The 15445-nt window shown below is 43.3% G+C and overlaps 1 protein-coding gene across 4 annotated transcripts in view; it reads left to right on the top strand.

The window, feature by feature from the left end:
- The window catches only part of celsr1a (cadherin EGF LAG seven-pass G-type receptor 1a), a 54262-nt gene that overhangs the window by 20790 nt on the left and 18027 nt on the right, over nucleotides 1-15445 (top strand). For 3 of the 4 annotated variants that reach the window (XM_061762179.1, XM_061762178.1, XM_061762177.1), the window contains exons 2-7: nucleotides 2101-2456; nucleotides 2613-2901; nucleotides 4471-4693; nucleotides 5865-5980; nucleotides 7597-7685; nucleotides 12115-12195. In XM_061762179.1, the coding sequence (XP_061618163.1) occupies nucleotides 2101-2456; nucleotides 2613-2901; nucleotides 4471-4693; nucleotides 5865-5980; nucleotides 7597-7685; nucleotides 12115-12195 (1154 nt within the window). The remainder of the gene's footprint in view (nucleotides 1-2100; nucleotides 2457-2612; nucleotides 2902-4470; nucleotides 4694-5864; nucleotides 5981-7596; nucleotides 7686-12114; nucleotides 12196-15445) is intronic. The other variant, XM_061762180.1, reaches the window with a different exon arrangement.

Raw genomic sequence — 15445 nt, 5'->3', positions numbered from 1 at the left:
TTTTGTTGCTTTACAGGCCATCCTGCTCACGAACTGAACAAACACGTTTGTGGATTTTGAACTGCGAAGTGACCACCAGAGTTGTGTGTGTGTGTGTGCGCGCGCACAGGAAGAGTGCGAAATTAGATCCAGTAATGCTGCTACCCGTTTAGTGTACAATGAACCCTCGTTCAGATCCACCCTCGATAATTGAAAAAAAAGGGAGACCATATATAACGGGGGTTCGCTGTAAGGTTTTATGTGTGTCAAAGACGATCAAGCGTGCAGGGAATGTATTACGTATAGAAAAAGTACTGTACGGAATGTGTACATGCCGAGAATGTGTGTACCTTTCACTCGCAGACAGCTGTTTGTATGTGTTTGCATGTGTGTGGTCATGAGGTGCATCATATTGAAAGGGGTTTCCAATTCTGCATGTTCGTTGCCTTATTTTTAAATGATTAGAAACGGGCCTATATGATGTCTAGTCTAGTACTGGATGACTGCAGGTGTACCTAATGTTGTGGCTGGTGAGTGCATCTGTAAGGGTTTTCCATCGCGTCTGCATACGACACACCCGTCAGTTCCACGGTTCAGCCCATCCTCTCTGCATGTGTGTGTTATGGCATGTTTGCAGCTGGTGGGCTTTATAAATAGTACAGGTGCCCTCCCCCCAAACCCCCTGGAAAGCAGTCAAGAACCAACCAACACATTACATTAATTAACTTTAGTCTATTTCTTTCTTTTTTTGCCTTTAAATCAGTCATAGAGCCAAAACATGCATGTTAGGTTTATTGAAGGCTAAATATTCCCCAACCGGTGTGAATGGGTGGTTGTCTACTTAAAATGTGGCCTGTGATTGGCTGGTGACCAGTCCAGGGTGTACCTGGGCTGGAGCCTAAAGGTTAGCTGCGATAGGCTATACAGCTCACCAGTGACCCTAATGAGAAGCAACGGTGTAAAAAAATTGATGGATATCCACTTGGTGCAGCTTGGTTTGATATTCGTTTAGCACAAGGCCTTTTTGTGCTCTTTTTCCATGAATATTGTCATTTTCAATCCCTTGTTGCTGTTTAATGTCACTCCCCTGCAAAGTAAAACATGGGAGGAGTACAGTTTTGCGTTTAGTGTTGAGACCTGTCCACACTATGCGATCATTGCAGACGTGTTTGAATTGTTGACCTGTCTGAGAGTGACAAGGCGCCTGTGGCCGAACCTCGCCGTGACTCCGTCACCCCCGCCCCCGTCAGTTGTAGCGCCACCTGTTGCGCAAGCATGCACTTGACAACTCCCAAATACGTTTCCACGTTGGCAAAAAAAAATCCTTTTTTCTCATTAACAAAGATTAAATGCAGAGTGGGAAAACTGCTTTTAAAAACGTCGGCATACGTGTGGACATAACCTCAGTCATCCCCTCATTGCAGCGCCTCATCAGTATGATCCATTTCATGCCGCCCCCACCACCTGTTGTCGGCTTTATGTCGCCAAGACCTTGGGCAGCTTGTAAGCCCTTTTGGTAACCCTCCATAGGCACCACCACATTACAGTCAGTAATTGGTATGGAACCACATGCAAGGGGTCAAATTACAGTTCGTAGCTATTACATAGTACGCACGTAAAGCTGATTTGGAAAGGATTGTTCCATCCAGAAAACAGTAGAGGACAACACAAATGGTGTCTGTAACATAATAGTTGTAAGGAAATACACAAAGCTGGACATGAATGACAAAGGTGTATTTTCATGCTAGTTTGTTTTGCGTGTTATTGTGACGGCTTTTACTCTATATATCTTGGTTCAGACACTTGTCAGTTCTGAAATATATTTTTTGGGTTAGAATCCATTCAGGATTACTCAGTGCTTGTGAACAGCGAATATGAATACTTGAATCCGCCATTAGCAACATTGAAACATTTGGATGCATCTTTTTAGGGGGTTTCTATTGGTCCAAGGGTACCTCATCTGTGGAAACCACACAAAGACATTTGTCTGTTGTTGGTGTTTTGTTAGTGTCATGTGAGCAAAATAACTCAAGTCCCTTGACATTTTGTCGGCGAAAAAGCAAAAACATTGAGTAATCCATTTTGCTAAACTGAAAAGTATCCAAACCCCGTTTTTTCCAGATGGTGTCCACACCACCTCAGCCCTTTGTACACTCCGAGTCACCATCATCACCGACGACATGCTGACCAACAGCATCACGGTGCGCCTGGAGAACATGTCCCAGGAGCGCTTCCTATCGCCACTGCTCGGCCTCTTCGTGGACGGCGTGGCGGCCGTGCTCTCCACCAGGCGCGACGCCGTCTTCGTGTTCAACATCCAAAACGACACAGACGTGCAGGGCTCCATCCTCAACGTCACCTTCTCGGCCATGCAGCCCCGGGGAGGGCCCGGCAAGGGGACCTTCTTTCCTTCCGAGGAGCTGCAGGAGCAGATCTACCTGAACAGGACTCTGCTCAGGCTCATATCTTTACAGGAGGTAATGCACATTTGGTGTTTGTACACAAACACCAAATAGCACAACTGGGCAACTGGTGGATCAACATGTGAACACTATCCAAATTTGCAAGTGTATTCCCGAAAAGCAAGAATAAATATTTTTAAACTGGAATTTCACATTCCTTCTGCGCCGTAGGTTTTGCCGTTCGACGACAACATCTGCCTCCGGGAACCCTGCGAGAACTACATGAAGTGCGTGTCCGTGCTGAAGTTTGACAGCTCGCCCCCCTTCATCACGTCCAACACGGTCCTGTTCCGGCCCATACACCCCATCAACGGGCTGCGTTGCCGCTGCCCCGTCGGCTTCACGGGCGACTACTGCCAGACGGAGATCGACTTGTGCTACTCGGGGCCGTGCGAGAACAACGGCCGGTGTCTCAGCCGAGAGGGCGGCTACACCTGCGAGTGCCTGGAAGACTTCACTGGTGAGGAACTCTTTTGGGTTAAAACTTTTCTGGAATATTTCCCAGCACTTCCCCCTTGTTCACCTGATACCAGACAGTCTCCACTCCCGTGTCTCTCTCTAATAGGTCAGAGCAAGACTGCCTTCATCGCCCCATCCTCCCTTCTCTTCTTCTCTTCCTCCATTTTATCTGATCTCATTACCCCATTATACCCGTCTATGTCAGTCACTACCCCGCTCTCGCCTTCCCCCACTTTTCTCTACTCCCCCAAGCATGTTTTGCGTTCCAAAAACCGAGTGCAGGTTCTCTTTTGGAGGTCACAGTTCAACACTTCGACCCATCACAGGCCCATAATTGGGCCGATGACAGTGTTCTCCTTAGGTTTCAGCATTACAGGGAAACGGATCCTTATAATTCACCCCACGGCAAATGGGATTATGCCGCGGAGAGAAGGGTCATTACCTGGTTCCAGTCTGTTGTGGAGTCGGGGTCCCAATCATGTCAGGACAGTCAGCACAAATAGTTGTACAGTCAGAAAAAAAGTTGCCCATAAGTAATGGAAAACCAAAACCTTTTTGGGAGAAGAATCATGGTAATTTCCGAACTTTACAGGAGTAGATGGCAAAGTTGCTAGATTTCAGCTTTGTGTTTAGTTTTTAAAGGGAAATTAAATTATGGGGGAAAAATATAGTGATATAGGGTATATCTAGTACATACAGTTTAAATTTAAGTTTAGCACAGCCAAAGTAAATCAGTTTACAAAATATGAGTTTGATAAAAGTTTGCGTGCATACGTGCCAATGACAAAAACAACAATCCATAATTTTTGTATATTTAATCATTCAAAGAAATTGCCTACAGCTCGCATTTTTTCCCCCATTCTTTGTCATTCATTCCCATGGAAAATGTCCACGAAACAGTATTTCCAAATTCCTTCAGCTAAACTTTCCATGAAAGTATCTATAAATGTTTGAACTAGAACAATAATATGTTTCACTTAAAAAAATGTTAAAAAATAACTAATATTCGTAAAATTTTGACGACGGTACCTTTGCCGTAATAAATTATCCCATTTGAAAACTTGGTTTGTCCGGTTGCTCTAAATGTCACGTTTCTTTGCAAAGTTAGAGAAGCCAAAGCCCTTAGTCACACAACTAAGCCAATAGGGTTCCCATATGCGGCTTCATGAGAAGCTGCAGAAGCAAAACCCATCCCAGTAAAGAAGATACTTTATCGGGTACATGCATTCATCAATATGCATTCCATCTCAAAGTGGAACTTGGATTAGGTTGAGTGGTCAGCTGTTATCTCGAAATGGATTCACAACAGCCTCTGATTTACCAGAGGAATTTTCAAGGTCTCTTCCTGTAAATCACCTTCATCACCGAGCTCCATTTGCCTTCATCTGGCCTCGTCATCCTCCGCTTAACCCCTTTTTGTGTCGCTTCTCCCTAGATAAGGCAAAAGATGCCTTTAGCTACTTGGCGCTGTGTCATTGAAGTGATGACAGACGAAAAGAGCTTCAGATGTCATCTCGTGGAAATTATGGGCAAGGTGGATTCAGACTAATTCCATCTTCTTTTTCCATAGGGGAACACTGTGAGGTGAACACCGCATCGGATAGCTGCGTACCGGGCGTGTGCAAGAACGGCGGCGAATGTGTGAACAGGCTCGCCGGCGGTTTCACGTGCCGTTGTCTGCCCGGCGAGTACGAGAAGCCTTACTGCGAGATGACCACCCGCAGCTTCCCCGGACAGTCCTTCGTCACCTTTAGGGGTCTGCGGCAAAGGTTCCACTTTACCGTCTCTCTCATGTGAGTGGTTCCTTCTTCCTTTTGGTCATCAATTCCCTTGCTTTTCTTCTCTATTCATTAGCCTTCATTGTTTTTTTTGTAAATTAACACAAGTCAACTCTGCCAAATCTTATTTTATTGGAGGGATCAGATGGTGTCATGTAAAACTGGTTAATGGGGAAAGCGCATTTAACATTTAGATGCTTATATCTCTGTGAAATTGCATTTGATTTAAAGATCACAATGTGTTGTTTCGAACAGTTTAATCAGGAACTGATTCAGATCATGCAGCTATTAAAAAACCCAAAAAATTGAAATCCACATTTATTTGGATGCTCATATCTTTGTCGAATCTAATCACATTTGTTTGTTGTACCTGTTCAGGAGCTTATTATTATTTTCGTTTGTTCTTTAAACGCGAGCCCCAATGATAGAAACCTAAAAAGTGGCAAGGTGTTACTCGTACTCTGTTGATATCATAATAGCACATTCTTGCTTGTTTTGCTTCCTGTATAAATGTAGGAAAGTTAGAGCAATAATGATGGGAGTCGATCAGTCGTATGATGGTGAGAAAAAAGTTTGCACTACCCTCAAAACAGGAAAGTCTTTGTGATGAGTTTCCCTTATCAGCGTCTGGCTACAGCCCTGCCGACTTCCTGGCTCGCTGGCATCTGCCGGCTGACTCCTCTGCCCTCACCTTGCGTTCTCACACGTGAACTTTGTTCACTCGCAGCCAGGTTCGCCCCTTTGCTAACGCACAGGCGCACGTCGTCTAATGAAGGGGGGACCCGCTTTCCTGTCCAAAGCCCATACGCGACACATTTTCTGCTTTCTCTTCCTTAATGACTTTTCTTCAAGAGCTCCTCCATCATGAAGCTGCACATGGATAAAGGTATTGGAACAGCTCACAGTTTCCACTACAGTGTTCCTCCGCTACTGTATACAGTAATCCCTCGCTATATCGTGGTCTGGAATGTATCCCCCACAGTAAACAGGGATTCACTGGAAATGCATGCCATGTGTCCAATTTCTTCAAGGCTGCTAGCTTTTTTTTAGCAAAATAGCAATGTGATTTTACCTGTCTTGGATTCTTAGACAATTAAACTAAACCGAAATGGGAAAAATGTGGCTGGAATTAAAAAAAAAAAATCATCTGCTTTATGTTTTTTTTTTTGTTTTTTTTTTAAACCAGGTTTGTGACCCGAGAGAGAAATGCCCTGCTTCTCTACAACGGCCGATTCAATGAGAAACATGACTTCATCGCTTTGGAAATCATCGACGAGCAGATTCAACTCACTTTCTCCGGAGGTGAAACCATTTTTTCCCCTCCACTTATTAGCACCAGTTCTTGAACGCACCTCCAAGCCTCCTAATTTTTGCACTTGTGTGTGCAGACACTTTTTTTTTTTTTTTTTACAGTTTCCTCCTAATGTTATCTTTAAGTGGGCAACACCGTGTCAAATAAACACTTGGGCCACAAGTGCGCATTCTCACATTGTGAACGCTGATAACCGCTGATCCAGAGATCAAACATGCGTGGGGTTGTTTTCCGATTCTCTCCACTTTCCCATGGTACTGTAGAGGAGTGGTGGGGGTGAGCTTGGGGGAATCCAGTTCAATATGATTAGTTGATTCCTGTTTTGGGCCTACTGCCAAATCTGGAATCTGACTGTAAAGTTGAATGCACTAATTATCAAATTAAATGTGGATTACGACCTAATGAGAGGCGGAAGAGGAAAATCTTTGATTTGCTCCCACTATTCTTGTATTAACTATGCACATGATGAATACTGTACATGGGCACACAATCACCCCATGATTACCTCCACCAGGCAGGTTTAGTCACTTCATATACTTCTTTATTTTTGTTTGTGTACCATTTCCTGAATTTGTCGAGAATCCACTATATCTAGTTGAAAATAATTTTGAAATGAAATATATAAGAAAGCGGCACGGTGGCCGACTGGTTAGAGCGTCAGCCTCACAGTTCTGAGGTGCGGGGTTCAATCCCCGTCCCCGCCTGTGTGGAGTTTGCATGTTCTCCCCGTGCCTGCGTGGGTTTTCTCCGGGCACTCCGGTTTCCTCCCACATCCCAAAAACATGCATGAATTGGAGACTCTAAATTGCCCGTAGGCATGACTGTGAGTGCGAATGGTTGTTTGTTCCTATGTGCCCTGCGATTGGCTGGCAACCAGTTCAGGGTGTACCCCGCCTCCTGCCCGATGACAGCTGGGATAGGCTCCAGCACCCCCGCGACCCTAGTGAGGAGAAGCGGCTCAGAAAATGGATGGATGGATGGATATATAAGAAATAGTTTTGTGAAAAAAAACTTTTTCTTTTTGTAATACTTTGGGTGCATCCATTTTCTGTATCGCTTGTCATCATTAGGCCTATCCCAGCTATTTTATTTTATGTAACATCGCATTATGAAAAATAATCCTCAAATCCCATTTAAAATATATGCTGTAATTAACTGCGCTTGTGTATGCTCATATTATATTTAGTTCCCTTGGCTCTAGATTAAATTCTGCCTCCTTTGTTAGACATTAAAATGCCAGATTGTAGACCGTTAGTTATTTTGCAGGCAACAAATGTTTAAACCTTGGCAGAGGTCTGTGCTCTTGCTCTCAAAAGCAACACACATATACACAAAGTACCACTCTTGTCAGTGTTGTGGATTCCTGCCCTGGGCCGCTCCTGTCTTTGACAAACAAAGTCATTTATCAGTAAAGACGGAGTCTTTGTGGCCGGCGCTAAGCTCAAGTGGAGACGCTGACAACGATGATTTATTATCACGGTGTGGTCGTGATGGGCGGGTTCGCATCAAGTTAGGACACAGCTTGTTTGTGCCACCATTTTTGAATTTAAAAAGTGGAATCCATTTGGTTGCTTCACCATGTATCTCTCCTATTGTTGTCCTCCAGGTGAGACCAAGACCACCGTGTCCCCCTTCATCCCGGGCGGTGTCAGTGATGGCCAATGGCATTCTGTGCAGCTCCATTACTACAACAAGGTAAAGAGCTGCCAATCCATATCGTATAGTGATGAGGACGTCATTTCAAATTTGTTCCCACGATGGTCCTCTTGCCTTTTTAATCAAGCACGATCTCCGGGGATTATGTCTCATGTATCTACTCGGAGTTGTCATATTTATCAGAGGAGCTTTTTCTTCAAGTCACGTCAGGTGTGATTTTTTTTCCCAACAAACTTACAGAGCCCGCGGCTATTGTTCTATTAAGTTTAAAAGCACGCTGGGAATAACATAACCCTTCTTAACTTCTAAGAATGAGAGAGGTTACCCGGAGTTCAATTTACACTACTCACAAAAAAAAATAAAAATGTGGGATTTTGGGCTTTCAGAGGAGATTTCAGGATAAACCTAATATGTGCTATAATATTTGCAAGGTAACTTAATTTCACCTCTAACATTTGAATGCCCATGTCCAGCTGTTCAACATGATACGTTACTTTTCCCACAACTCTTTTTCATTTTTTAATTTTCTTTTTTATTTCCATGCATGTCCACTTCTATGCCTTTCTGTGACTCGTCCAGTCTCTCTGTATCTCAGCCATAACATTGCCTACACACAAAATGTGTGCTCTACGACCATGCAGGTTGGCTTTCATTGTCGAGGCTTTGTACAATTTTTACTTTATCTCTATCGTATTGCATGTGTACCTAATAAATTGTCCAGTGAGTGTGCATTTCAGGAATGTCGTAATCTTTATCTGCTTTCGGGCTAACATGGCCACTTTAGAGCGCCTCATTGTTGGCCGCGAGTGCGCACAGATCACATGGAGAAGGCGAAAAGAGCAAGGTAAAAAAATAAAATAAGATAAAGTCTGACTTGACAGCCAGCGTGTGGACAGGGGCTTTGCGCTGGTATGGCCGCTTTAGAGTGTCTCGTTGTCCGCGGCGTGGACAAAGCCCTGCAATGACCCGGTGGGATATTTCCAGCCCCGGAGACTTTAAGTGGATATATTTTTGGGTCTTAAACATGTTGTCATGTAGGCATAAGAAAGATGTTAGATGAAGTTGCATCAGTTTTTCCTGGTCGTAGCAGTAGTATTTGATTGGCAATCGACAGTTGAGTGGGGCGTCGTCACAGCGCATTCAGAGGACATGCCCCAAGCAGCATGTGAGAGAAAGGAGAGAATGACTTGATTTTTCACAATTTATATTCACTTTTTTTTTTTTTTTTTTTTTTTTTTAAATCCTCTAAATTTGGCAGGATTGTTAACAACAGTATTCTCAGTAGTGTGTCAAATTTGGAAGCTATTTTATAGGGATTTTAACGTATAATTCGAGGTTCTATGCTTTGCCAACATACCATCAAATCCATATTTAGGGGTTCTTTTTCATATTCAACACTTTTTTTTGCACCTTTTGTCCACTTTTTTTGTCTACGGGTTTCATATTTCACAGGTGCTTTGCCTCTAGTACGAACACCCGTTGCACACCGTGTCGCTTTCACTGCTTTTGACAGGCCAGCATTCATCACTTGACGAATGGGGGCGAACATTGCCGCCCATGTTCGCTGCAGGGTCACTTTTTGTGCTCATTGTCAGGATTTGTGGAATGAAAGGGATGCTCCAAATGCACACTGGGATGTGTACTGTATGTATGTCTTTTTGTCGGGATGCTGCCATGCCAACAACAGATGAATTTCCGCCCCTGTTCTGCATGGGTTTCCTTTTATTTTGCGTTCTTTGGCTGATCCCACTCACTTTGGTTTTGCTCCTTTTTTTGTTTCCGCACATATCATCCGAAGTATATAATCACATGTACCACAAGGCGGGTCCATGACAATGTCATGCAGTGGTTTACAAAGCGCCTGACACATACCGTTACATTAGCCAAAGGCCGACGAGCATTGACACATGGCCATCTTTTTCTTCATGTGGTGAATGATTAGAAGCAATCTCTAATTGAACCCCTCGCATCACTTCCTGGAGGGGGTTTGTGTAAAAGTATACAGCAGAACTCTCTCAATAGATGTCTTGAGGACTGAATACGCAGATTTTCATATTATTTTGTACCGCCATAAAGGAGACTTTTCAAGATATGATGAATCCCGAGCTTACCCACGCAGATAACGCTGACTTTGATCAGACTTTATCCTGCTCTGTGCTTTTAAGACTTTTAAATGGACATAAATTGAGATTGATGTGTCTTTAAACACAAACAAGAGCTCGTTTTTAATTAGAGCCTACAGCGCAATAAGCAAATTACATTCAAATGTGCATTTGAAATGTCTCATCACAAAAATATATCCCCATTTACGACATTAAATCTTTGATAAACATGAAGAAAGCAGCGTATTCATGTCAATAGCAGATGCTTGAATGTGTTTTTCTTGCATCTTAATCTCCATTTTACACAAACACACTATCATAATTATGGAAATCTCAAACGCAGCCACTAGGTATGAATAGACGGTTGTTATTCTCACATGAGCCCGCTCATGTGTTAAGCACGCACAGAAGGTGATTTAGTGGGTCAAATGATGAGACGGTTGAAGATTGCACAGGGGGTCCGCAGACACCCCCACACAAACCCTTTTTTTTTTTTTTTTTTTTTTATTATTATATTAGAGCCGCTCTTCATCGAAGGGCCGGGCGGGGTGCCTCGGCTCAAAAACAATAGGTCAAAGGTTTAGGGGAGGAGGGGTTGCCGTGGAAACAGACAAGGATTTTGCCATTGTTGTCACCATCCGAGGCACTTGGAGAGCGGGGGTGTCCAAAGCATACCACGCCGTTTTCAGAAGAAGCAGCTCAAGGCATTCTTTGACACGTGGTTGTGTCGGAACACACTTTTCGTACGTTCCTGTACAGTAAATTATGTTCCACGAATTGATGTCATAGTTGGGCTTTAAAAGGGAAAAATGTATACGTGAACAGAAAAGCTCAAGGAAGCTCTACTTTTACGGTTACAAGAAATAACCCAACAATTGGAGTCTACTTTTTAGCGTTAATTTACTCCTCGGGCGAGTTCTTGGAGTCGTAGGCATAAACAAGTACTTTTGAGCCGCCGTATGCATTCTTTGCAGTTTTTTTCCACTGCACGCTGTTCCATATTCAGCGATACGATGTCGGCAACATTCCCAGACAGGCTGAGCCGAGTCTTATCAGTGCGCCAAAGTGGGCAGAAGTTTCTGCTTCTCCCGTTCGCTGGCCTCTCGCTCTCACTCGCGTGTGGCTTGAGGCAGGCACTTAATCATCCGAAGCATACTCTACGTGTTAACTGACTTCACAGTATAGCGCAAAATGCTTAAGATATAGCCGTATACCTTTCGCGTCTGCTTTATTGGACGTCGGTATGGCCTTCTGTTACTGCATTGTAAACTGCTTTTCTAATGGTCTCGTTGCTTTCTTGTCATTAAGTCGAAATTTCACAGTGAAAATACAGGCGGGCCGCATTTCCACGTACTGTGTCGTATTACAATTACTTTTACTTTTAAGACGCTTTGTGTGCGTCTTGACCTGGTGGAGACCTGAAGAGCGCCACTTGTCCTTCCTTGCATCCTTCCTTCATCTTTCCTTGCTTTTATACCATCCTTCCTTGAATAAGTTATTTTCAGAGTATACCTACTTTTGGCCCGTTCTGTATATGAAGTCTCCTTAGTGTTCATTAGAGGTCCCCTCTATCCTTCTTTCCTTTCATACCTTCCTTGTTCTCTTCTTCTCATCCATCCTTGCTTCCTTCCTTTCATCTACCGTTGTTTCCTCCCAGCCTTCTTACCTTTATCCATCCTCCATTCCTTCCTTCCTATGATCCCTCCTTGCTTCCTCCCTTTCATACATCCTTGGTTCCTTCCATCCTTCTTTCCTCCCTTCTTTCCTTCCTATGAGAGGCAGGATGCTGAAATAGAAGCCTCGTGTCACTTTGCTTTGTGCGGATGGTGAGTTTTTAGCATGTTAAAAGGCTAAGTGATGGTAAACATTACGTGCGTGCAACAATGGGGCCCAGTTCCTCCTCGGATTACTGTATCGTTATTGTGTACTGTTGCATTTAGGAGACATTTGGCCTTTCTGTAGCTGACAGCAGTGTTCTGTGATGACCATTTGTGCATCAACTTGCAGTTTAATCACAGTGTTGATAGTCGGGCATGTATTAAACAAAGTGGTGCAGTGTTGTAGCATTGAAGAGTTGAGGTTTCCTTGGTAACAGCACTGGCCGCAAGGACAAGAGTATTCCTTATTTGGTGGTTTGATGTCCTGGTGACACAGTCCCACTTTGTAAGTTGCACAAAAACTATAAATACAAGCTGTGTGTATGTTAGGAGGCGAGGCGATGACATCACGCAGGAGTTAAGTTCTGTTTCAGGGCTTTTATGAGATGTTTGGTAGTTGTTTTGTGCATGTTAGTGTGTTTTTCGAAGGAGAGCCATCCAAGATAAACACACAGGTCTATCTAATGCAGTGTCTCTCTCTTGCCCCAGGAAGGGGGGAGTCTGGTGGACTCCAGCGGGCTTCTGCGGCTCCCGCTCTATACTGCCTGGTTGGAGCTCATGCAGAAGGAGGTAACCACTGGCCTCTTGCCTAGTCCACTGGTGCTGTTTTTTTTTTTTTTTTTCCACCCCCCTCCCCCCCCCCTCCTCCTGATGACTCGCTTGTCATAGAGGGCGATGTAGTTGCTGTCGTTGGTATCGTTTTCCTGGTTTGGAAGTTGTTCTGGGCTTTTTGTATAATGCCACTTCTCTCTCGTGCTTGTTTTTACTTTGCAGTGACATTTATCCATTTTATAACCATTCCATCTCAATTTATAATCTCTGGCACGAGCCTTATCAAGGCCACTTGTACGGTAGTCAAACATAAACCGATTGTGAATATCCGTAATGGCATTATCTTACAATTTACAGTGTCTTAAAACTTTGCAGATAACGACGATGTAGATTGTTGTTATAATCGGTGTCGTCTCATAGTTGATGACTATGTAAATCAATCTTGAACAAGAGATTTCTTTTCAAAGAAAAACGATCTTAATGTGAAGAGGATTTGTCAGAGAGCACCAGTGGTCCCTGGACTCACAGTTTGTAAAGTCATGTAATGACTTTTCTCCATCGCTTCCATTGGGGATACACTTACACTTACTTTTACCTCAGTTTTACGCCATGCGAGAATTTCTTTCGCTGCTTTGAAAGCCACCGGCCGACAATGGCCGCCGTCCATCTGTTACGCTGAGGGACAGAAGCAACGAGCGACTGAACGCGGACGGCGGTAACGTATAGGCTTGAACGTGGGACATTGTAGCCCTTTGTGCGTGTGAATAATTCACACTTCTAGGTTTACACAGCCACGGGGGCAGGTGAGGTAATGTGGGCATGAGTCTGTTGCTCAAGGTGTGACACGCTAACCTGTGTGTGTGAAGGCGCCCTGCACACATGGGAGACAGATGAAATGACTTACATGCATACCAGGGTTCTATTTCATTCGAGGGAATGCTTACATTTGACTGTTCAACGCTAGAAAAGTTGGATAAAGCCTTACAGTGCGAGGAACCGTTTTTGGTTACAAAAGCCCAAAAGCCTTACTAAAGGGAAGAGAACCTTGTCACTTCTCCTTGCCAATTACCGGTATTTTTCTTTTTACTGGAATGAACAAGCTGAATAATGAACTGCAATCATTTTCTTGTGGTGAGATTTTAGCTTAATGAGTGGATAAAACTTTGTCATCCTGAAAAGAATAATAATAAAATAGAAAATCCTTAACATATCTTTATTCTTCAAGTTCCTGCTCCAATTCTTTATTATAGAACAGAATTATTGTCAATTTATAAGGGAAATTAACAAATGAGTAAATTGTATGATGCAATTAACCTACTACAACAGGTTCAATTGTAATAAAAAATTCTTTCAAGTAATTTGTGTAACTTTAGGAGTTTTAATTATGAAAACGTAAAACATATTTACACAAAATTACACGATAAAATGCAAATACGTCATATTCATTTGTTGATGAATATTTAATTTTAAACATCTGTAAGGGGGTGTTTTATTCTGAAAAGTGCTTAAATTATACTTAACGAGCGCTTAAAACTTATTTTCCTTCAGTTTGTCTCCCCTTTTTTGTTTATCTCATAATACAGTTATTGTCAATTTATAATACTCTACTGCTATAGAATAACTTGCAATTAGAACTATATTTCATGTAATTTTGTTAATGCAACCTCAAACCTTTTATTCACTAAAATATAAATTACTCATATAAAAATATATTCAATCAAATGCATTTGATGCAAAAATGATGTTTCAATATTAATATGTTTGGTTGAACACTCACAACTGAAAGGTTGTTTAAAAGGAAACACTTTCATCTTCGAAAGTGCTTGAGTTTTACTTCTGGAAAAGATGTTTAGCCCAAACACACGCGTGTGCGCGCACACACTTGCACGGGCCTTAGATAGAACATGGAGTGTGTGTATCTTCCAAGAGTCCACCGAACAATGGCATTTCCTACGGCCGGCCCAAATCAAATAAAAGTCTGCGCGGCCGTCTTCCTTTATTATCAGACTGGAGCGGGTGGTCGTCTGCAGCGCGGCCCGCTCGCTTCCTTCCTCGCACGCAAACACACTCGCTCACTCAACAAACACACACATCCTTCTCCAGAACAAAGTAGTCCCTCCATCCATCTCCACACATTTCCCAGCTTGTTATTCCCTAATTTTGATGGTTCTTTGACAAGACTGTGGAAATGTTTTGCATTAGACTCAATTTGTGGTGGTGTTTTTTTTTTTTTTTATAAAACCCTGCCTCGGGCGAATTGGTGAAGTCATCATGTTGACAGGAAGCTGATAATGATAGCGGTGTCAAAGTGTGTGTGTGTGTGTACATGCATGGAGGTGGGATTTGGCCCCTAGTATGTTGTGATATCATTCCGGCGTGCAGCACCCCCTGCCCCCACTTGTCTTTTGTGGCTAGCTGCGGGGATCAAGTGCGTCGCCATGGCTGCGGCAAGCCTATCGCCCCTGGAGACGACACCGTAGAGAGAGGGAATCTTCAACTGCCCACATTTGGCTGGAGGGTAAATAGGGGAGTCTCACGAGAGGTCCCACAATGTGGCCAAGTGCACTTTGTTACGGGGCGGGGGGGTCAAAAAGAAGCCTGAAACTATATGCAGTGTACTATGTAGAGCAAAGGTTGTCAAACGTTTCAAGTTCAACCTGACTCTCGACAGTAGCGTAGCAGTAGGCCTAAGTTTTAAATGCTAATGTTTGTACTGTCCATTGAAATGAATGGAAAGGCCATGAAGCCGTTCCAGCCCCCCACCGGTGTGTTTTTAAAAGGGAAAATTGCACGCTATAATATTTACTTCATAAAAGACAAAATAAAAAGGGTGTAAAGAATTAAGCAGTTTGTGCATTTAAAAAAAAAAAAAAACATTCACCCCCCCTAGTCTAGATTGTGGTGCACCATTTTGTTTACTTCCCTCCCTCCTTCCTCTTTTTCCTCTCGTCTTCATCTCATCTGCTTCTTGCTTCAGTGAGCTCACAAGGGATGCTGAGATCCTAATCACTGACATGACATGTTCCTCTGCAGGTGGTCAGACGGGCACTTGAAAAGCCCCCCACCCCCTTTTTTTCCACTCTCATTTGTCTTCATTTTGACTGGTTTATTTGCACTTGATGGCACCCACAAATGTCTTTGTGGAAAATAATTTTTTTGTCGGGGCAAAAAAACCCAAGGGTGTTGGTAACTTTGATCTTTCATGCTCTCATTTCCAGGCCTGCCCTTTTGTCTTTTTTTAAATGTTCCTCTTTTTCCCCCTCCTTCT

This window comes from Phyllopteryx taeniolatus, chromosome 22 (genome assembly GCF_024500385.1).
Source record: "Phyllopteryx taeniolatus isolate TA_2022b chromosome 22, UOR_Ptae_1.2, whole genome shotgun sequence".
Classification (NCBI taxonomy): Eukaryota; Metazoa; Chordata; class Actinopteri; order Syngnathiformes; family Syngnathidae; genus Phyllopteryx; species Phyllopteryx taeniolatus.
Note: the sequence above shows the minus strand (reverse complement) of the source record. Positions and strands in the feature narration are given on the sequence as shown.